Source organism: Lissotriton vulgaris, chromosome 11, assembly GCF_964263255.1.
Source record: "Lissotriton vulgaris chromosome 11, aLisVul1.2, whole genome shotgun sequence".
NCBI classification, from domain to species: Eukaryota; Metazoa; Chordata; class Amphibia; order Caudata; family Salamandridae; genus Lissotriton; species Lissotriton vulgaris.
Window position 1 is genome coordinate 776,176,378 of NC_141699.1, and position 23,998 is coordinate 776,200,375.

The 23,998-nt window shown below is 44.1% G+C and overlaps 1 protein-coding gene across 1 annotated transcript in view; it reads left to right on the forward strand.

Moving 5' to 3' along the window:
* The window catches only part of CUL3 (cullin 3), a 778,285-nt gene that overhangs the window by 306,389 nt on the left and 447,898 nt on the right, over nt 1–23,998 (forward strand). The window contains exon 9 of the mRNA XM_086943903.1: nt 1,546–1,716. Within this exon, the coding sequence (XP_086800029.1) occupies nt 1,546–1,716 (171 nt within the window). The remainder of the gene's footprint in view (nt 1–1,545; nt 1,717–23,998) is intronic.

A 23,998-nucleotide genomic window follows, 5' to 3' on the forward strand; every position in this document is an offset into this window, starting at 1 on the left:
ATTTTTTACTGTTCTTCTTTTTCCTGGGCTGATGTTACATGATTTATATGTAGTCTTCAATTAATGAAGTATGGATTTTGCTCTATGCACATTTGATATATATTTTTCTATGAATATAAATGATAATAAAATAATTTAAATATATTCAGCTTTTCTGTGGGCATCTGCTATTTTTGGAACTGCTTGGTCCTTTATATTACAGAGAACCACCCTTTCATGTTATATACATATATTGCCCTGGTGGGTTGTTCCCCCTTCCCTTATCCTTCTTAGGTTCAGGGCCCCTCTCATGTTCTTTTGACTGCCTCTCTCAGGAGGACTGCTAAACTTTTACAGTGAATCTGAACTTCTCAGTTGTACTATTTGTATATCTAGTCAGACATTAAAACCACCTGTAGTCATATTGTTGATGTTTTCTTAACACTGGAGTGAGCATGTAGGACCATCAGGCCATAAAATGCTTATGATTGAGACTTCAGCAGAAATAGGGGGTAGTGTATTGAAGACTACAGAGTGATTTTTTTTTCTCCATGTGGTGGTCAGGAAGATGGAGAAATTGGGGGGGTGTTATGTTTTCTTTAATGTAGTGCTATAGGTGACCAACGAGGGGAACTTTTTTTCTTTTTTTTCAGTGTTAACATGTTGAGAAAAAGTGAGGTCTGCAAGGTTATATTTTTCCCCATTTGTTTTACATCTGGGGTCAGGCATGAGGAAGATGAGGATGTAATACTGTGCATGGAGATATTTCTATTCCAGGCATTGGCACAGATAGCTTAATTTTTTTGATAGCTTTGTCTGTTGATTGCCTGTGAGAGATGAAGTTAGAAGGAAATAAGGTGTATGACACTGGTGTGTTCAACATAGGATCCATGAGTTAGACCATTTTTATGGGCTATGAGAGCTGTAGTTCAAAGCGCTTACCTTGTGTCCTTGGTTGTGTGTCAGTGCTCTGTGCATTCTTTCTTGCAGACCGGGCCAACAGCCGTATTGACTACTCACTCTTAATACTCTGAATGTGGGTTTATACTCCCACAAAACTACTTTTGTGTCTCAGTGACGAGGAGCAAAGAGAAAGTTCTTTCAGTCGATAGAGTATATATTATGGTCTCAGGTATTTTTTCATAGATTGTGACTGTTTTCTGCTTACTTAGCTATTATGGTCCAACGTCCTCAGATTATACATTTTTTTGGCGCACAATTGATTGAATATTATTCGAAAGCCTAACCAAATAAGATGTAGCACTGCCTTATTTGTCCTGAACAGGTTTTTCATTTGTGCCACAAGGTATATATTATTTGAAGCCAGGAAATTGTGCAAACGGACCTGCAGGTCACACATTATTTACCAGTAGTCTGAGGATCCTTCACGGTGCACTATGAGAATCCACAGTTGTATAAATAATTAAATCACTCATTTACTTTTGGTTGTGTTTTTTTATTTTAATGGATTTTGGTTCTTGTTCAGTTTTAAATATTGGTTTTGTTACAAATGTAATTTAACTGCAATTGTCACAGATAATCGTTAGTGTACACATTTCTTTAAAGCTGACCGAACAAGAAGTGGAATCTATATTGGACAAGGCAATGGTCCTGTTCAGGTTTATGCAGGAAAAAGATGTGTTTGAACGATATTACAAGCAACACTTAGCCAGAAGACTACTTACAAACAAAAGTGTTTCCGATGACTCCGAAAAAAATATGATCTCTAAATTAAAGGTAAGAGGCATATGATAAATTTTCATTAATATTAATGTGTGTAAATAGTGGCATTGTACATTTGAATCTAGCCCTTGGAGTTCAGCTGGATTTTAATTTACAAAATGTGGTATGTATCTCTTGCACGTATTGGAACCCCACTATACCTTGTAACGAAAACCCATTGTTCACTGCATAGTCTTATTCGGTTTCAATATAGTGAAATTGTTTTTTAAATGGGGTGTTAAGTTTCTGGTATTAAAGTTATTACTCAGTTTACTTATTTCATGTTTGTCTTTGTAAGACTGTTAAATTTCTCCAGCAATTTTACTCTGTATAATGTGAATTTAGTTCATATTTTTGACACTTCTGTAAGCACATATCTGCTGGATATTGCAAACCACAGATTCCTAACTTATAATATTGTTAATCATCAGACTTAATCTGGCGAATCTATCAGCAATGCTCCAATGTGACAGTAGGTGGCTTAAAGGTCTCTGTAAATCGCCCTTCCTCTGAGCCAGGGCAGAGCCACATAAGTGCCTCTCGTGCTCACTGAAGTCAGGATCTCTGCTACAAATGTCGTTTTTTCTAGTGACTCCTGAACTTTCACAATGTGCTAGGGAATGATGTCCCCACTGAAAGTACCCGAATTCAAAAAGTGCAGAGTGACGAATGCAGAATTCAGTCACAACCAACATGAGGTGACAGGGGTGCTTAGGGCTATGGGTACGGCTCAGTTGTGTGACAAGTGTGCCCACCTTTATCCCAGAGGCAAAACTCTATCATCAAACACAATAAGAGTTTGTGGTTTAAACATAGGTCACCTCTAAAACACATGCCTGTCTTAGTCGTTGGGCCTCTTCCTTGAAAAATCCTCCTCCAGCCCGGATTCTTCCAGTATGCCAAATTGAAGCCTAGGCTCAAGTAGATCAAGCAAGACTGAAACCCATCCCTTCGCTCAGAGTCAAGTGAGTAGGTGCTAATCGATTCTGCAGTTGGCCCCAGCGCGCTCCAAAATCCCTGTGCCATTGTCAATCCTGCAGCAGATAGCTACATTCAAAGAGGCCATTCGGCAGACCTTTTGTTTGATTCTGTCTCTCAATGGCTTGCCTTTGAGCCCCATGGAGCCTCCAGTCAGACTTCTGTGAGCGGGTCTGCCGCTCATACTCTGTCCCATGGGGCCTGTAAGAAGCCTGTGCTGACTTTTGCATGGATGTCTAAACCGTCTAAACAGATGCCCAGTTCCATCCATACTGGCATTGATATCAGTTTCACTGGTGGAGATTGATCATTCAATAATCTCCAACCCTGAAATAGCGTCTGCCTGTTCCAGCTCTAGGCCACGCTATGAAATTATGAAAGTGCAACCAGCGGTTACAAAGTCAGATTTCAATCCAGCACCTTTGTCCCGAAGCTGCTTCCAGTGGAGGATTCGTATTGCTTTTTTAGTTCTGATTCTGACTCTGATGCAGCAATGCACAAGATTGAGGAATGGCAACCAGGTTAATTTTTTTTTTACTTGTTGACAGTTGTGGTAGATGTCTTCCTCGCTGCCAGAGGCCCTTCCATAAAGTCAACCTACATGGACGCAGGTGCAAAAGGGTTTCTTGGTGTGGTGCCCAAAACATTGTCACCTTGTAAGCTAGGCTGTGTAATGTTCTTTAGATTGTACCTACCAAACAGTATTTGTTGGAATAACAGATTGTAATGCATTTGAAAAAAGCTTTGACTCAGATGTTTCCCTCCATAACTTTTTGTTAAGCCCCAAGGGAATCTGACCTTGGTCTTGATATTTCTCATCTGCACGTCCTTTGAACTTATGCACAGCTGGTATTTATAGCTCTTAACACTATAGGTTGGAGGTCTTCAAACATTTTGATGCTGAGACCCCCTTGTCAATCTTTTTTTAGGTGTAGGGACCCCCTTCTGACAAAAAGTCCTAGAACCTGGTACTCCTCATCATCGACAACTATCAACAACCATTAACGCCCCAAATTCCCACAACAAATAATTTTTAAGGGGGGGAAATAATATTAAACAGTGTTTAGCAAACCAAAGGTCAATGAATGTGGGGGTGTAGTTAAAGGTGTATCTAAAAACCAAGGGCCTCATTTATAAGGAATTGGCGTAGGGCAACGCTGCAAGTCTTCTTGCTGTACTGCCCTATGCCAATGTGAAAGGGCTAGAATGAACTGTATTTATGAAATACTGTGCTTTCCTGTCCTTTTCCCTTGCGTTGGCGTACAAATTGCTGCGTAGCACCAACATAGGCAGGATTATATTTGTACAGGAAGGGTCACCTTCCTTCACAAAAACAATCCAGAGAGGCGCTTTCCTATTTCTATGTGAGTTGCAGAATGCAGCACACGTGGAAAGAGGAAAGAACGAGGAGGAATGAAAACATTTCTCCTTGTTAAGCCTCCGCTGGGGAGATGTTCGTTTTTAGAGCTGCCCCAGGTTTGTGATTTTGTAAATATGGGGCAGCATCAAAATCCATGGGTGTTGCGTGGGAACCCCACACAAACCCCATGGAACACCTCCTTGAAGCAGAGTATTTCAAAACAGTGACTTGCACTGCTATGTCTTACTCCATATTTATGAGGCCATGCAAAGCTATACAGGGTGACTTTGCAGTGCCTCATAAGTATGGTTGAGATGCTTGAGCCGCAGGAGCGTCAAAACAAATGATGCTCTGGCAATGCAAGCCTCTCATAAATAAGCCCCAAAATATTCTGTAGGTTTTTTAAGTCTTTCTACATCAGGTATCTACAATTAAAATAAAGGGCAGCCTAATGAAAAATACATTTAAAAAGTTGTTACCCAGTGGGGAATTGTAGTACATTATGACACCTCTATTAGTTAATGCACTGCAGAGGTCTATGTGTGACCAGAGTGCCACTGAATTAAATCTTGATTGGTGCAGTGAAGAAGAGTGACGTGTATTTCTAGTGCTACGAGGTCACAGCCTATGACAGAAAGCACTGCAAATATGCAAGTCATTATTTTATACTTGCATTACACGTGCACATAGTTTTACAATAAAAGTGCTTCTACAATGTAGATTTAAGTGATACCAGAGTGTATGTAATGCAAATTTGTGTTTTTTTTTTTTTACATAACTTTCCCTTCAACACATCTTTAGGGGTACTAAGGGCTGTGTAAATGCAGTTACAATTAAAAGCAAGCACTTCACAGCCCCGTTGTTAACTCTTTGCACCCTTTACACTGGCAGATTAACTGATAGGGACATTTCCATTTTATTCAGGCAAGCAGGCACACTGGTATGAAAGCGTTTCACAGCACTAGAGACTCAATTAATTAAACTTCCGCTGATAACAATCTAAATTAGCTGTCCCAGGACAGCTGTCTTTTTCCAAAACGAAAACAAACTTTTTGGACTACAGGCATAAGTGAGGCTGGGCAATGCGGGACCCCCTTCCCAGGACTCCACGGCCCCCCTGGGGGTTGCGCCCCACAGATTGAAGACCTCTGCAGTATAGGCGATCCACCTCATGGCCAAAACATCAACACTGCTTGTAAGTAAACTGCATGTGCTTTCAATGATTTCACCCTACACCACCTTCTTGCTCTGCAAACTGGTACTGAGTCCAAGGCTGCTTTCCTACTGAAGGCCTTGGCTCACTTCCTCAGTGGCTAAACTGCCTCACTCCGTCAAAGGATCCGGAGAGGCTTCATTGTCTTGACTGTAATAGAGCTACTAGCTTTTCTATCGACTACACTAAAAAACACCACTTGAATGATGAGGTCTTTAGAAGTACTACAAGGGCAAATAAACTAATGTGGTGCAGAAGAGAACCCTGTTGAGGCTGACCGTTTAGGTGGTTCTCGGTTACCCAGTTGCCAAGAAACTGTCACCTACAGGCCTGTGGGCTCATTTCACCAGACCCAAGTCTGCTATAACCGCTTTGCGAGAGGGGTACCGGTTCTAGACACCTGACAACCTGCTACGTGGACCTTAGTGCGTATGTTCACAAAACAATACTCCCTTGACTGTCAGATCTAGTGTGAAACCCATGTCGTCCACTTGAATTCTGCCTAACGTTTTTGTCTGAATGTGCTTTCCTGACTCTCCACCTTTGGAAGGTACTGCTAGAGTATTTATTCTAAAGGTGCGAGATCTGCAGTTAGAAGTATCCATTAAAAGAGCAAGTAACTTACCTATGATGATGCTTTTTTTGGTGGATTTTCCAACTGAAGATTCTTTACTGTCTTCTCTCCTCCCCATTCTGTGGAATGACCTTCACCATCTAAGAAGATCACAAGTTAGGAATCAGCTCACTGTCTAAAACAATTTGTTCTACTCTCTGAGGGCATGAAATAAATAGTCGCAATAAACTCCTTATAGGCAGCTCAGCGTCACTTCTAGGACAGTATGGATTCAGCATGCAACCACACAACATAATCTACTGGCTTACAGAGGCATTGTTGAAGCCTGCTGCAGATCCAGTCTGGGAATATTGAAAAGGTGAGGCATCTGCGATTAGATAATCCCTCAGAACATTTCCGCACGTAAGTAACTTCTTTGTTACTCAACTGTAAACATTTCATGAAGGGAAATTATATGTATTTGGTTAAACTCCATTTTATTGTACAAACTAAACCATGCTAACCAAAGCAGCAAAAGATTAAAATGTTTGCTCCCTTGACATGGTGTTGGACTATTTACCTTGTTTGAGAATCCTCCTTACATTAAAAACATTGGAGTGCCTAATTACATTATGCTACGCAAACAAATGATGGATGGAATTCTGACCCAATCAAACGTTCACCCTAGTCAAGAGATCTGGGTTATTTCCATTGTTCTTTTGCTCACCATGCCACCCTAGGCTGGACCCAGCTATATGCAAATCAGACTTGACCCTGCTTCCCATAGGAACAGTCCAGCCCGAACTGCTAAGCCAGGTCCTCCCTGGACCGTGAATAAGCATCCTGTGACCGGTTTTGGGGCATCACCCCTCATCAGCCAGGCTAGCTTGATTCCAGTGGCGCAGCGAGCAAGGGATCCTCGTCTGGGCATACCCTTCCCACTTAGGGCAACTATAACAACACAAAAAGATGATGGATGGAATGCTGAACATTGCCAAACAGTCGCCCCAGTCACAGATCTGGGCATTGTTTTTTTGCCCTCCATGCCATCCCAGTTTGGACCCAGCCATATGCAAAGTAGTCTTGACCCTGCCATTGGTGGAGGTAATGGTGGTTAATTACATTAGTTGCCTTGTACTCCAGTGTAGGGAAGTGGGTTTCTGTTGCAGTAACCCCCCCCCACTTTATGCCTGATACCTGATGCACTTTTCCTTGGTGTTCCCTGGGTCCCTGCCAGTCACGTACCCGGAGCCTGTGTTTCTTCCCTAAAGACTGCACTAAAGCCTAAACCCAATTGGCATCTCTGGCCACAGGTAAGCCCCTGGTAAATGGTACCCTAGGTACCCAGGGCACTGTGACCAGAGAATACCCCTAAGGGCTGCAGCACTTATTGTGCCACCCTTAGGGGCCCTGTACCCTGACACACATACACTGCCTTGGCAGGCTGTGTGTCTTGGTACAGAACTAAAAAGAGTCGACATGGCACACATCCCTGTGTTAGATACGTGAGACCAGAGAGCCTCTGGTGTCATCCCTAGTTGGCACACTCAATGTTTGCATTTCCTTGATAAAAAGAAATCTGCTTCCATTCAATGTTCATTTTACTTCATTTATTTCATGAATTTGATGGTAGTTTATACCGATGCGTTTCACATTACTTCATGGTTTGTTGTCAATGAACATAATCAGGCAATATCATTATATGTCCAATGCATTTCGGGCATTCAGAAACCTGCCCTTCATCAGGGAATGACACTAAAAATGATAATATAAGTGAACGTTAGTCCAAGCAAATCATGTGCATATAATTATAGTCAACAAAACGATGCAAAAGACATTTAGTCAACAAAACGATGCCGAAGACATTAGTTTGTCAGTTAACATAACATTCAATGTGCTGCATGCATCTGTACAAATACGTTATAGTGTGGGGTAATTGGAGGTGTGGGATACGAGAGTGTGTTTCGAAAATACACTTACATGCCTGTGTTCTGGACAGTGGGTCGAAATCTAGAGGTAAGTAAATGTAAAAAGATTCGTCAGACCTGGTGCGCGAAAAACGGGTTTGCCTATGCGTTACATGCAAGGTTTAGTCTTGTGTGAAACTGACCTTAGTAGTTTAAGGATGATGCGTTGTATCCGCAGCTCGTCTCCTTGAAACGCCGGTGAAAACAAAGGTTTCCCGCGTTGGTAATATTCAAAGTAACAGTGGTCATGTGATTGATCACGTGTTCACGGAAAATAGAAAAAAGACTGTGAGTCGCGATGCAAGTTGGGACGACCGGTCGGCGGGTTGTGCCAAGCTAAAATTAGCTTGTTTGTTGATAAATAAATAGTGAATAAATGTGAGTTATTTACGAGAGTATATTACGAGGGGAGTAAATATGAAAGGAAAAAATATATTTGTACAAAGTGTTATAGGGGATCGAACTGGCTTGGGAATGTTCTGTCATGAACAGTGTGCTGTTCATGAGGCTAACCTACAAACCTGATGTCATCCGATAAAAAAACGGGTTTGTGTGGTGTCGGAGGTGTTAAGTGTTTGGGGGCATGCACAATTACAGCAAATGGATTTACAGAGCAATAAACTTATAAGTAACACGCAAGTTCTATTCTCTCATTCAAGCCCATAGGTTTTTGGCTTGACAGTTTATGAATCCAGTAGTTTTCGCGTTGTAGGAGAAATTTATTATTGTCTCTCCCTTCCTGTTTGGAAACAGTCTCTAGAATGATGTATTTTACTTGGGAAACGTTGTGTTGTTGTTCAACGAAATGCGCAGACAAGGCTGATTTCAGATTCTTAAGTCTAATGTTGGATCTGTGTTCAGTAAGGCGCACTTTGATGCGTCGCTCAGTTTTCCCGACGTATATCTTTCCACACGGACATTTAATTCCATTTATTAGATTACTTGAATCACAGGTGGCATTGACTCGTAGATTTATTGGATAGCCTTTAGTTGGATGATTTATGATGTGTCCCTTAATAATGCTGTTGCAGTTGCCACAGTTTAGACAAGGTTTGGTTCCGGTGTATATGTTGGTATCATTGGGTGTGCTTTGTAGAATTTCTCCCAGATTTTTGGCTCTGGTGTACGCAAATATCGGGGGTTGACTGAATGCGTTGTTGAAGTCTGGTTCAAGATTAAGGATTGTCCAATGTTTCGTGATTATTTGTTTGAATTTCTTACTATTGGTGGTATATTTTGAAACCACTACTGTCTGTGTTTGTTCAGGTTTAGGAGTTGGTGTGAGAAGTTTGGCTCTTTCCAAGTTGTGTATCCTATTCATGGTTTCATCCACTAGATTTTTTGGGTAACCCCTTTGCATGAATTTGTTGGACATTTCACTTAATCTTGTTGTGAGAGTAGTTGGATCAGAGGTGATTCTTTTAACCCTTGCCATTTGGGAGTATGGTAGATTTCTGATCAAATTAGGTTCGTGAAAACTGGAGTGCAATAGCATATTATTCCTGTCGGTGGGTTTCACATAGAGGTCTGTGACGAATCCATTCGGGGTTACTGTGACTTTAACATCTAGGAAATTTACTGATGTGTCTGAAATGTCCCAAGTTAGTTGGATCCTTCGGTCAATAGAGTTAAATGTCGTCAATTGGGTTTTGAGTTTCTCTTCTGAGTCCGTCCATATGATGAAAAAATCATCAATGTATCTTAATATCAATTTGAGGTGGTTTGTCCAGTTCTTGTCCTTTAGTATATGTTGGGTTTCATACCAGTGCATGAAAATGTTCGCATATGCAGGCGCGGCTGAATTGCCCATGGCCATCCCTGTCAGTTGTTGGTACCATTTGTCCTGCACTCTGAAGTAGCTATGGTACAATGTAAACTGCATAAGTTCCATCAGAAATAGTTGGAAGTCATGGTCCACGTCGATGTTCAAAATAGCTGATTCCATTGCTTCGATGCCCATGTTGTGAGGTATGTTTGTGTATAGACTGCAAACATCAGCAGTGCATAGCAATATTTTTTCTTGTGGGTTCAATTGGAGTTGTTGTAATTTGAGTAGGAATTGAGTAGTATCCTTGATGTATGTTTGGGTGGATTGTACCGATGGTTGAAGGTATCTGTCGATAAGTTGACCTATCGGTTGATGAATGCTCCCTCTGGTGGAGACAATTGGTCTCATGGGAGGGTTTCTGAGATTCTTGTGGATTTTTGGCACCATCCTTAGTGTTGGACTTTTAGGGTTGGTGGTTACGAGAAAGTTCTTTGTCCTTTCCGTGATAGTCCCCTGTTTGCATGCCTGGTCTATGATGTTTTTTAGAATCTTGGCATATTCCGTGGTGGGGTTGGAATCCAATTGATTATAGATTGTTCTGTCCATGACATGCTCAGTTGTTTTGTCGTTGTACATTGAGGTATTCATAATGACAATCGCTCCCCCTTTATCTGCTTTGGTGAAAATTACTTGCTCATTGGTTGTTATTCTTCTCAATGTGTCCATATCTTTCTGAGTGATGTTTCTGTTTTTGGGTTTGGTATGATTGAGTTTGTTGAGGTCCTGTTTAACTAAATTTTCGAAAAGATCTAGGGTCTTGTGACTCGTGGGCGCTTGGAATGAGCTCTGTGGCCGTAGTCCTAGTAGTTGGTCTTTCTCTTGTGGCGGACGTTGTGGTAATGTGTTGTCAAAAAAATGTCTAAGTTTAAGTTTGCGCATTAGTTTGAAAAAACTGACTTCGTATTCCAGTTGGTTTGAAAGGGTGGTAGGTACAAATGAGGTTCCTTTCTCAAGCAGTTTAAGTTCATACGTGTTAAAATGATGATCACTGATGTTGATAACAAGGCACTCTGTGGTTAATTCTTCTTGGGTTTTTTCTCCTTCTCCTTGGTTGTTGCTGCAGTGCTCCGTGTGTTTGGTGGGTCCCTTTCTTTCTCTTTTTCTTTTTCCTTGCCCTCTCCTGGGTCTCCTTTTTGGGCTTGGCCCTGGTCTAAAAAAGGACTGCTCTCATGTGTTTGGCTGGTGGTGGCTTCCACAGTTGGAGTTTGTTCTTGTGGTGTTCTCCTAGGTTGGCTGCTACGTGGTCTTTGTGTTGATTCGCTGTCTGTTGAAGAGGTGTCGGTGTTGGAGTTGTAAGGGCGATTTCTGCGTTTTTGAGCATACACATCTGCCCATGTGTAGACCTCCCCCAGCCTATAATCTAAGGTATCCCGCTTGAATTTCCGAATTTTGCGGTCGTTGATCTCCCTCGAGTGTCGATCGATTTGAGTCTTGATGTCTTTTTTTATCGGATGACATCAGGTTTGTAGGTTAGCCTCATGAACAGCACACTGTTCATGGCAGAACATTCCCAAGCCAGTTCGATCCCCTATAACACTTTGTACAAATATATTTTTTCCTTTCATATTTACTCCCCTCGTAATATACTCTCGTAAATAACTCACATTTATTCACTATTTATTTATCAACAAACAAGCTAATTTTAGCTTGGCACAACCCGCCGACCGGTCGTCCCAACTTGCATCGCGACTCAGTCTTTTTTCTATTTTCCGTGAACACGTGATCAATCACATGACCACTGTTACTTTGAATATTACCAACGCGGGAAACCTTTGTTTTCACCGGCGTTTCAAGGAGACGAGCTGCGGATACAACGCGTCATCCTTAAACTACTAAGGTCAGTTTCACACAAGACTAAACCTTGCATGTAACGCATAGGCAAACCCGTTTTTCTCGCACCAGGTCTGACGAATCTTTTTACATTTACTTACCTCTAGATTTCGACCCACTGTCCAGAACACAGGCATGTAAGTGTATTTTCGAAACACACTCTCGTATCCCACACCTCCAATTACCCCACACTATAACGTATTTGTACAGATGCATGCAGCACATTGAATGTTATGTTAACTGACAAACTAATGTCTTCGGCATCGTTTTGTTGACTAAATGTCTTTTGCATCGTTTTGTTGACTATAATTATATGCACATGATTTGCTTGGACTAACGTTCACTTATATTATCATTTTTAGTGTCATTCCCTGATGAAGGGCAGGTTTCTGAATGCCCGAAATGCATTGGACATATAATGATATTGCCTGATTATGTTCATTGACAACAAACCATGAAGTAATGTGAAACGCATCGGTATAAACTACCATCAAATTCATGAAATAAATGAAGTAAAATGAACATTGAATGGAAGCAGATTTCTTTTTATCAAGGAAATGCAAACATTGAGTGTGCCAACTAGGGATGACACCAGAGGCTCTCTGGTCTCACGTATCTAACTAACAATCAGACGTCGCAGGGCACTCGACGCCTCCTTATTGAGCACCTCCAAAATCCACAAAAAATATCCACCCAGATAAACTGATTGAAGACAACACAAGCTGTGCAGCTCCACAACCGTCATTGTACACATCCCTGTGTGCCATGCCCACAAACACACTGCCCTGGCATACATCAATCACCCCTCTAGCTGGGAGCACAATGCCAGTGGTGTTGGCACAGGTGCATGAGCCCTGTGCCCTTACAGTACCCAGGGCCATTTTTGGGCACTGTAAATGCAGTGATGCCATTGAGAGTATACGGTGCTGGGAGGTTGTCATTATGAACTCCACAGCACCATAATGGCTGCACTGAAGACTGAGAAGTTTGGTATCAAACTTCTCAGCACATTAAACACACACTGATGCCAGTGTGGGATTTAATGTAAAAAGCACTAGAGGGCATCTTAGAGATGCCCCCTGAAACCTAATCAACTACCAGTGTCCTGACTGAGAGGCTGCCTACTCTGCCACCCACACAAGATGATGGAAGGAATGTTGCACAATGGCAAAACATTCACCCCTAGTCACAGATCTGGGTTTAATCCATCAATATTTTTCTCACCAAGCCACCCCAGTTCAGACATGGCCATATGCAAAACAGTCTTGACCCTTGTGACTCATGGGAACAGCCCAGACCGCCAAGACATGTCTTCCCTGGACCAGAATCAAGCAGCCTAGGACCGGTTTCTGGCTATCAGCCTTCATCAGCCAGGATACCTTGATTCGAGTGGCGTAGTGAGCACGGGACCCACGTCTGGGCATACCCTTCCCACATAGGGTGAACAGCAAAACACACAAGATGATGGACGGAATGTTGCACAGTGGCAAAGAATTCACCCCCAGTCACAAATCCGGGTTTAATCCATCGTTATTTTGCTCACCAAGCCACCCCAGTTCAGACATGGCCATTTGCAAATCAGTATTGACCCTGTGCGTCATGGGAACAGTCCAGACCAAACTGCCAAGCCATGTCTTGCTCACTCTGCCACTGGATTCAAGATAGCCTGGCTGATGAGGGTTATGAACCCGAAACCAGTCCAAGGATGCTTGTTTCCGGTCCAGGGAACACATGGCTTGGCAGTTCGGGCTGGACTGTTCCCATGAGGCACAGGGTCAGACTGATTTGCATATGGCCATGTCAGAACTGGGGTGGTGGAGTGAGCTAAAGAATGATGATGGATTAAACCCAGATCAGTTGACTGGGGGTGAGTGTTTGATTTGCTAAAACGCTCCGTCCATCATCCCTTTTGGTATCGCTAGGCTGCCACCTAGCAGACATGTTGCTGGACCCCTGTGTACAGAGCCATCCTCTCTCCTGGGCCTGCAACAATGCACATCCTGGGACGAGGTGCTAGATCTACTCCTCCAGGAGGGGCAGGGGGTGCCTCAAAGGCATGCCACCTTTATGAGCATCTCCAGACCCCTTGCTGTACTCAGCAATTGGCCCCCTCCGGTTCTGACCCCCACTCTGACGGGAAGACAGGTGGGAAAAACAAAGGAAGGGAAGGGGGTGTGCCAGCCTCTGCCAACCCCACCCCTCAAGTGGGGGAGGCAAGGTGAAGCACAATTCGGGGCTCCCACCATCTTGAGGAAGGGGAGCCCTGCCCAATTAGAGATAGGCCCCTGCCCCCTTCCACATGAGAGGAGAAGGATAGGGGGTGTACTCACCCCAGGACAGGGACCCATTGGTCCCTGCCCTTACCCTACCTGTAACGCCACTAAATTCAGTATTTAGGGGCACCCTAAACCTTCCTTCAGCAGATCCAGATTTAAATAGAAGAATGATCAACTGAGTTGGCCCCAGCCCTACAGGCCTGTTGATCCTCGAAGCTGCTCCTGCTAAATCCCGGCGTCTCCTGCGGACAGCAACCTTAAAAACCCCGGAGGACCTGCCTGCCTTGAACCTCTAAAAGTCTGGGACTCCCATGAGCAGTGGTTCTGCTCAAACAACAATACCCCTGGTGCCAGCCAGGAACCGCAAATCCAGCACACTCTGCACCCGACGCCCGGCCTGTGCCTGAGTGGACAAAGACCCTGAGGACGTCCCCCCAGCGAATGTGACCTGGAATCCAGTGCCCAAGAACCCTCCTCGACGACCCAGACAACGCCTGCAGCCCTACAGCAAGGGACCCCTCAACCGCGACCAGCAGAGGGTAAGATTTCCCGATGTCAAAAGTCACCCCTGCACCTGGCGCCCCACGGCCCCCTATGCCCAACTCCTGGGTGCCTACCTATCCTCCAAGATCCCAACTTACCTCTCGAAGTGTTGGTCTCTGCTGAAGAATCTCCGTCCTGGAGCCTGCGGCCTTTGTTCATCTCCAGAGATCTCCATTGAATAACATACCGCGCCCGACGGCTCAAAGCACCCTGCACCCAGCCGCCCGAGTGCCCCTGGCAGCGCAACCTTTGTCTGAATCTACTCCCCCCCCCCCCCCCCCCCCCCCCCCCATTTGCCCTGAGCAAGTGACCAGGAGCCCGGCTCACACAGCCGCGTGGCCTGCTTGCCAGCAGCAATCAACCGAAGGCCCCCTGCCTCTCATTGGATAACATTGGGCCTAACTACCTGTGCACCCGGCTACCCCTGTGCCGCTGAGGGTGTACCAACTGTACCTACCTGACCCTGGTAGACCCCTGAGTCTATGCCCAGAACCTTAACTCTGCCAGTCGAGTACTTACCCAAAAGTCGATAACTCACTTTTCTTTCATAGGGTAACATTGACTGATTTCACCTGAAAATTCTTTTAAGTGTGAAGTTTTGAAACTTTAAAATATTAATCTAAAATCAGCCGAACAACGAATTCTGATTTACTCACCTGTTATCAGGAGAGAACCCAGTGCTGCGTCTGTTAGCCCAGCACTGACCCTGAAAAGTAATTTTAACCATACTTACTAGTAACTTAAATTTCCTACCATAGGAATCCATTGTATGGTTTTCACCAGAAAAATTTCTGTTGATTTTCAAAAACTACAAATATTCCTTAAAAATCGCCTGTATGACTTAAACGCATTCTTTTGATTGTTTACAGGAGATGCACCAGGGCTGGATCCAGGATCCAACCCTGAGTAAGAAAAAGTTACGGTAACACTACTTACCTACTAAGTGAATTTCCTCCCATAGGATACCATTGGTGATTCTATGTGAAAAAGTTTCTAAGTGTCAACTTTTAAAATACAATAATATTCCTTAAAAATCCCTACTGTAACCAAAATGCTTTTACAGGAGATGTCCCAGGACTGAATCTAGGATCCAGTCCTGTTAGAAATGTAATCTATAAAGTAACTTATTGCATTTATCTAGAAGTCTCATTGAGCTCAATGTTGCATTGTGTTTAAAATTGTGTTGTCTATTGCAACAACTAACTATTGTAATCAAAAAGTCTTTTGCCTGGGGGCGTGGCCGAACGAGCAGCAAGATGGCCGCTTAACCAGCGAGCTCCGCCGGCTGCAAGATAAATCCTTCTAAAATCCTGGCTGTTCCTGATCGCATACGCCAAGAACCAGTACGCAACGGCATCGGAGGACCTCTGGCACTATCGGCCAAAGTGCTGGCGCCCTGCGACACTTGGAACCGCACGGACGAGATCCGGCTGCCTGGTCCGACTGAAGCTCGCGATTGAATCCGACGGCGCTGGTAGCCTGCGTGGGGCGCAAATTGAGAACACAAGAGGCCCCTCAAGAAATCGATGTAACTGCACTAATGTTTGAGGTGCGCTCCAGCCTAAAGAGTATAGATGCAAAATTAGATAACATGACGGCCCAGCTTGAGAATGTGCGATCCCAGGTTGCCACACATGAAACACGCCTAGATAGCCTAGAAAATAGGCTCACGGAGTGCTGCGAGTTCCAACAAAATACCAAAGCACACATCACCAACATGGAAAAGAAAATCGAAGCGCTAAGCGCCAAGGCGGATGACTTGGAAGCGCGCTCTCGGAGATGTAATGTTCGAATCACAGGTATTCCGGAGACCACGGCGATGGGGAAAATGGAGGGCTTCTTAATGGAACTGCTACACGAAATTTGCGACCAAAACCTCTCCCCGGTCTTTACTGTGGAGCGGGCACACAGAACACTGGGGAAAAAGCCGCCCGTGGGCACCCCACCAAGGCCGATCCTAGTGAAACTGCTCAACTACCAGGACAGGGACTTAATATTACGTCTGGCGAGGGAGAAAGGGAGGATAACACACAAAGGGAATAACATATCCTTCTATCCAGATTTCACGCCGCTGGTGCAAGCTGCGCGCAAAGAATTCTTGCCTGCCAAAAAACTGTTGCTCCAAGCGGAATTCCCATACTCTCTCATGTACCCTGCTAAACTAAGGGTCGTGCACGATGGTACAAAGCACCATTTCCTAGATGCAGGGTCTGCTTTGAAATTTGCGAAGCATATATGTAGACCCAGGTCCAAAAGGAAAGCTCAAACTGGGGCTAAAGCTGAGAGCCAAATGAGTGACAATGATTGAACTCTAAATACCCCACTGTATTCATGCCCCTGGGTTTGGTTACCATGTCAATGATGTAATTGTCCTGGAAACTCCAAATCTGCCGTTTTGCTCCTATTGCTGTTATAAGTTGCCAAAACTGTCTGGTCTAAGGGCTGTGTACTACTTTTATCTCGTTTCTATCCGTTAGTGAAACAGCCTGAAATAATGCAGCCACCCTGTGCGAACAGGGTTGTGCGCTCAAGATGCCGCGCCTCCGAGGGGTGTCTCCCACAATTCAAATGTTCTACGGTTTGAGCGCCTTCGGCGTACTAGGGGGTTTATGACACAACCTGATTGGGGGGTTGGTGTGGGTGGGGGGAGGTTTTGGGTAATGGGATGTTTGGCATATCGTCAAATGTATACGAATCTGTATGCTCTCTTTGCTTTACATAGTCCTAATGTGAGTCAAGCGGGGTACGGGCGCACTGAAGTGAATCACAGACAATGGTGGTGGCTAAAGTTTTAGCATGGAACATAAGGGGCTTGAATGATAACAAAGTCAAGGCTGATGCACAGCTATTTGCTCAGACATAACATAGATATTTGTTTCTTGCAAGAAACCCACATTAATTCCACATACTCACCCAAACTTAAGCACTCAAGGTGGGGACCACATACTCGGCTATATTTTCAAACTACGCAAGGGGTGTAACTATCCTTTTACGCCGGGGTGTAGACTTGAGGGAGCACTCTGTGTCCAGTGATACTGAGGGCAGATATGTAATATTGCATGGCGCCCTGCTTGGTAAAAACATGACTCTGGTAGCTGTGTATGGGCCAAACACTGACGATCTGGAGTTCTTCAGGGAAGTGTGGGCTCAGATTACTATTCTAGATTGCTCTACAGTTATAGGGGGGGGGGGGGGGGCGCAACTTCAACGTGGTAATAGACGACTCCTTGGATAGGAAGGGCATGTCCAGACAATAACACCCGCATGCCAGCCAGGCTCTGAGAGACATAATAAATGAGGGCTCACTTATAGATATATGGAGATCCCGCGATGTGGGCGTCAGGGTAGGTACGTGCATTTCTGCACATCATGCGGCCTGGTCCAGATTAGACTTCTGGTTGGTATCTCAGGATGTGGCCACCTGGACTGTTAATGTTGGAATTTTGGCCCGTTCCCTGTCAGACCATGCTCCCTGTCTCTTGGAGCTGGACATTCCGGGAGCCCCTACTAGGGCCTTTGCCTGGCGCCTCCCACCGAATGCGCTTCAGGATGCTGCCTTCACGGAAGAAATTAGGTGCAACATTACGGACTATTTCACTAACAATTCAGTCTCAGTTACTACCGATACAAAAGGGGGGTGGTGATGGACGGAGCATCCGAATCAATCAAACACTCACACCTAGTCAAAAGATCTGGGTTTAATCCATCACCGTTCCTTAGCCCACTCCGCCACCCCAGTTCAGACATGGCTATATGCAAATCAGTCTGACCCCGTGCCTCATGGGAACAGTCCAGCCCGAACTGCCAAGCCATGAAACAAGCTTCCGAGGACCGGTTTCTGGCATTCCAGCCGTCTTCAGCCCTTCTTGCTTGAATCCAGTGGCAAAGTGAGCAAGGGACTCACTTCTGAGCATACCCTGCCACACTTATGGCGGCCAAAAGCCATGTCTGAACTGGGGTGGCAGAGTGGGCTTGTTTTCGGTCCAGGGAAGACATGGCTTGGCAGTTCGGGCTGGACTGTTACCTTGAGGCACAGGGTCAGACATATAGACGCTACAGGGGCAATGACAACGGGACAAAACGAAATATTGCAGGCATTCACTACATTCTACTCTAAGTTATATGAGTCCACTCATGCTGAGTCGAAAGACGCCCTTGAGTCCTTTTTAGAGTCCATAGCACTTGTATGGTTTAATAATACGCATAGGCAGTATATGGATCGACCCGTGACAGTACAGGAAATTGCCACAACTATCAAGGCCCTATTGCTAAATAAAGCTCCGGGACCTGATGGTCTCACGGGGGCTTTTTACATGGCATATGTGGAGGAGCTTGCTCCGCGATTACATGCTGTTTTCGCTGAGGCTCAGGAGGTTGGAACGCTGCCGGACTCGATGAGAGAGGCCCTCATCATTACATTACTGAAACCAGATAAGGATGGCCAACATATGGACTCATATAGGCCCCTTTTACTGATTAATGTGGACGTCAAAATGTATGCGAAAATAAAAGCTGATCGTCTCCAACCCTTGCTCCCAATCGTGGCCCTTCCGGACCAATCAGGGTTCATACCTGGCCGTGCAACTACTCATAACCTAAGGACTGTTTTTTCGACACTACATTATCTACACCGTGATACACAAGCGGCAGTGGTATTTCTAGATGCCACTAAAGCATTTGATTCGCTTGAATGGCCTTATCTATTTACTATACTGGAGCGTATGGGATTTAGCCCGTTGTTCGTAAATCTAATCCGCTTACTCTACACTGCCCCTAAGGCCAGGGTGAGAGTTAATGGCATGGTATCAGACCCATTCCCAATTTCCAGAGGCACTAGACAGGGGTGCCCACTGTCCCCACCATTGTTCGCGATTGCCATGGAGCCACTAGCTGCCAGGATTAGGCAGCACCATACTGCCGGAGGTATTGGATTCAGTACCTGGAGTTTGCTAATTTCCTTATACGCCGACGATGTTACTCTATATGTGAGCAACCGAACTGAGAACCTAAACCCGCTATTGCAGGAGTTTAAGTTTGGGGGGCTATCCGGCGTTTCCATAAATTGGTCTAAGTCAGTTATATTCCCTCTCACTGACAACACCTCTGAGGTGCATTCTGACTACTCTCTGAGATGGGAAGCTGATGAGGTAAAGTACCTGGGCATTTGGATTGGCCGAAAAATCCTAGATCTCTGGACTCTGGACTCTGAATTTTGGCAGGGCGGTATCCTGGCTTGAAAGTAAGGTGGCGATATGGTCGAAACTCCCCCTCTCCTTAGCAGGTAGAATTGCACTTGTAAAAATGATTGTACTGCCTAAATTCCTCTACCTATTAACAAACATACCTATCCCACTGACACAACATTTTTTCACCTGTCTGCGCTCGCATTTGTTGACACTGGTCTGGGCTGGGAGTCAAGACTTTCATGGGCATTGCTAACACTTCCGCTTCGGGAGGGTGGCATGGGCGCTCCAGACATGCACTTGTATGCACTTTGCGCACAAGCCCAATACCTACACTTTTGGGCCTACCCTACACCTTACCAACCTCATGTGGCAGTTGAGATTGACATGGTTGCTCCGCTTCCCTTAGGAGTGGCCCTCTACCGCAAAACTCCCAGGCCATCGCATGACATAGACTCAACCAATATGCTCCGCTGGACTTGGCATGAACTGATAAAGCGTGCTGCCCTGCCTCTGTTATATGCACCTGCGATCCCCCTTAAACAGAATCCTATGCTTCCATGCCTGGAAGAAGGCGGAGGCGAGGTAACCATTGCTGGATCCACACTGCACACATTTGCGGACATGTACCCTGATGGCACATTCCTGGATCTGCCGGTTGCAGAAGAGGACCGACCGTTCTCATTTAGAGACCGATTCAAACACCACAAACTCAAATCTTGCATGCAAGGCGATGTGGGACCGGTTCCCTGAGGAGCCGCCGCACCTACAGGCTCTCCAAAACATATTAGCTAGGGCGTCCCGGAAGAAACTGGTGTCACGTCTATACAATTCCATGCAAGAGCAATCCTCCATAGTGGTGCCCAAATCTCAGAAACTATGGAACAATGAACTGGAGACGCCTCTGACTGACGAACAGTAGTCATTCTGCTGTAGACAGCTGTTGGAACTCTCCCCAAAACTACAAACTCCGACTTATACACTTCAAGTTCCTCCACAGATTCTACCGCACCCCGCTAGCTCTCCATCGCATGGGTATTAGAGACGATGACAAATGTTGCAAATGCGGGGAGGAGGGTGGTTCCTTTTTGCACGTGGCTTGGTACTGCTCAGCTCTATTTGGTTATTGGTCTGACATTTTTGTTGCTATCAATCAAATCCTGAATAGAGCAGATGCTCCTTCTCCGCTGCTAGGCATTCTGGGATTGGTGGAAAACACTGAGCCCAAAGGTCGGACGTTACATGCGTTATTGTTACTGTATGCCAAAAGGCGAGTGGCCATGAACTGGGGACGTAAAACCAAGCCTAAATTTAATGACTGGCTGTCGGATGTTACATATGGCCACACTCAACTGGGTGCCTATTGGGATCTGATGCCAACTGCCTCACGACCTAGAGACATTTGGGACCCATTCTTGCAGTGGTCTCTAGCTACACCCACAAGCCCGAATGCACAATTCCGAACTGATGTGATGTGATTACCCTCAATTTTTTCTGTATAAATGTACTGATCTTATAACACATGGGGACGTAATGGGATGTGCATGGCCCAGGAGTGTTCTACTCCCCGCCCCAGCCCGTAACTGATAAAAGAAGATATGGACACCCGCTTGTCTTTACATGTAAAGATGTGTGATTGATCCGCCTACTGCTCATTGACTCCATGGGATATGTTTGTTCATCCTATTTTGATACTTAAATGCTGAAATGTTAGATTTGCTGTATAACTATACTGACCTTTGCCTGTTTGCTGGTTGTTTACCGACAAACTAAAAATTGTATCCTTTTGAAAAGTATAGCAGCAGAGCCACACTGCTTGATTTATCGGATATACACATGATGCTATAATATGTAAATGCTGCATTTTACTATGCAATCTTTAATAAATACAATTTTTTTAAAAAAAAGTATTTTGCCTATTTGGAAAAGTATTTAACTAAAGTAACTCATTCTGAGAAAGTATATGTTGATACCTTGTTGATTCTAAAAATAAAACAACTATATATTTTGATACAAAACAATTGCCCCAGAGTTCAGTTCGAGTGTGTGAGACCATCTGCTGACTGAGTTTGTACAACAAATGCTTTACACTGTCCTCTGATACTGCCTTACTGCTCGACCAAGCTACCACTTAAGACAGTAAGGTTATATCTAACTTTAGCCTCTGCCAAACCTCTAGGGACTGTGGACTCTGTACACACTGTACCTTAGTTTGGTCCATTATATACAGAGCCACTTTCTTACACATAGGCTCTTTTTTGCTCTGTATATATATGTATGTAAGCATTGTTATAGCTCCTTGAGGTTTCATTGTTGACCACTGCCTCTGATGATGGCAAAGCCCTTAATATCAAGCTCACATGATGTGAAGATCAATGAGGATACCTTATCTGGCCCCTGGCATTCTGATCATGATAGTGATCTCGATAGACAATACATTTATAATAGGTAAATAATAATAAGCATGAGGCAAATAGACCGCCTTTCATAAGCTCTTTATTTAATGCACCTTTCTCAACTCCACCTCCAATGTGAAGTCAGGCTAAATATAACACTGGCAGAGGTGCCTTCTGACAAACATTGACATGAATCTTACTAACAGCAGTATGAATCTAATACCTCTGAACTCTTCATTCCTAGCTCCTTATCTTGAATCAGCAATGAAGAAGGGTAGTGTTTGGTAAGAAGATTAATAATGAAGCTTCTTTCATAGTTGGACCCAACAACTCCCTTAGATGTAACTTCGAAGTATGAAGTGCAGTGTGGCAAGTGATGACAACCCTTATTCCCTTCCTACTTAAAAGCAAACAACATGAATTAAATGGCATTCTGAGAAAAGGTCAGAGGTCTATTATGTAAATGATTGAGACATCAGTGGTCCTTGTACTGGCAAGCATCACATGGCAGGCATAGCGGTGCTAAGAAGGTAGGGTTTTCTAAAGTATACCTGCATCAAATTGAATATTCAGAGGGTGATACTGGCCGTGCCCAGTGTGTAACATTTTAAAGTAACTTAAAAAGGCTTTTTGGCTATATGAGTGCATGCTGCAGTGGCCAAAACCATGAACATACTTGTTCAGAAAGAGTTTAAAAATGTTTGTCCCTTCAACGGTTGCAGAAATAAAGCAAGAAATGCACATGTTTGATTCTTTTGAGGATAATAGTAGTATAATTCAACTGGTTTATCCTCTTGGGAGCAGCAGGGACAGGATTGTTTATACAGGATGCTACAGAACCTACAATGGCTCTCACAACAGGTCCCAAATATGTAAACAAAACTGACATAAAATTATACCTTCCTCAAAATCTTTATTCCGTAATTAAAGAAAATACTGGTACTCCCTGAGAATCTTAGCATTCAAATGTCCCTCAGAAAAGCTTCAAAACTGAAATATTGGAAAATTCTCAACAGAATCTTCATGTTTCTCCGCGGGGAAAAAAGATTTAATATCTGGTTTCTCTGAAAAAAAGCTGGTGTTGGAAAAGGTTCCATTTAACCAAGTGCTTGAAACTACTATTTTGAAAGAAAAATACATTAATGCGGAAGGCGGCTAATCCTGAACCTTTGATGAATAAATATACGCTTGTTGAAATTTTCCTGTGTAATTCAATAGACTTTGTCCCTCAATTTGAGCAAGATCACATCCTTTGTATGGAGTATCTGAGACCACTATTTACATAGCCTAATACAGCTAAACATCAAAGCATATACTTTTCTGCAATTTCAATTGTAGTTATTGGTTTCTGATAATCTTTAAATATATTCACACAATATCTGGGCTCAGTGACATCTCACCGGAATTAAGAAAAACATTATATCAACTCTTATCAAATTGAATGACTGATTACAGTTTTACCTCATTAGAAAGTCTGACAGACACGGTTACCAAAAACAAGCTTGCTGTCAAAAGCAAGACCCTTCCGGAAATTCACCAGATTAAGTTCTGAATTCATCAAATCAATTACAATTCTTTGGAGCAGACCATCACAGATGGATGGGCTGTAGTGTTACAATCATATGTTGATGATTTTCCACTCTACTTTCCAGCCTTTTTAGGCATTTCTGAGCTCGCTTAAGAATGGTGTTCTTGTGCCTTGCATAGATTCCCATTCGCAGGTCAGGCATGAGCACCATTGAGCCAGCACTGAGGCGAGGCTGTGCACCCTTAAGAAGCCATGATGCAGGAAACCCCTACATTTAATCAAGTGTTGTAATTGTACCAGAATGCCAACAGTCTCACGAGTTTCACTCCCATCTTTTCCTTGAAGCCTCAGTTCACGTTGGTAACTAATGCTTTACTCCCCATATGGGAAATCACCTTCAAAAACTGATTGTAAAGTGGCTCTGGTCCAAGAGTGAAAAAAGACTTCACATCAGCGTTCTTGAGCTTGTAGTTGTGCATTTCTCTCCATTTGCTTTTCCCATCGATCCTAGAGAAAACAGTGCTAAATATGATGGAATTCATCATACCCTTCTCGGACCTATGAACATTTGGAAGCATTAGACACCATCAACATTTCTAAAGTACCGCAATCCCTGTGGACATGGGCACTATGACTAGGCGT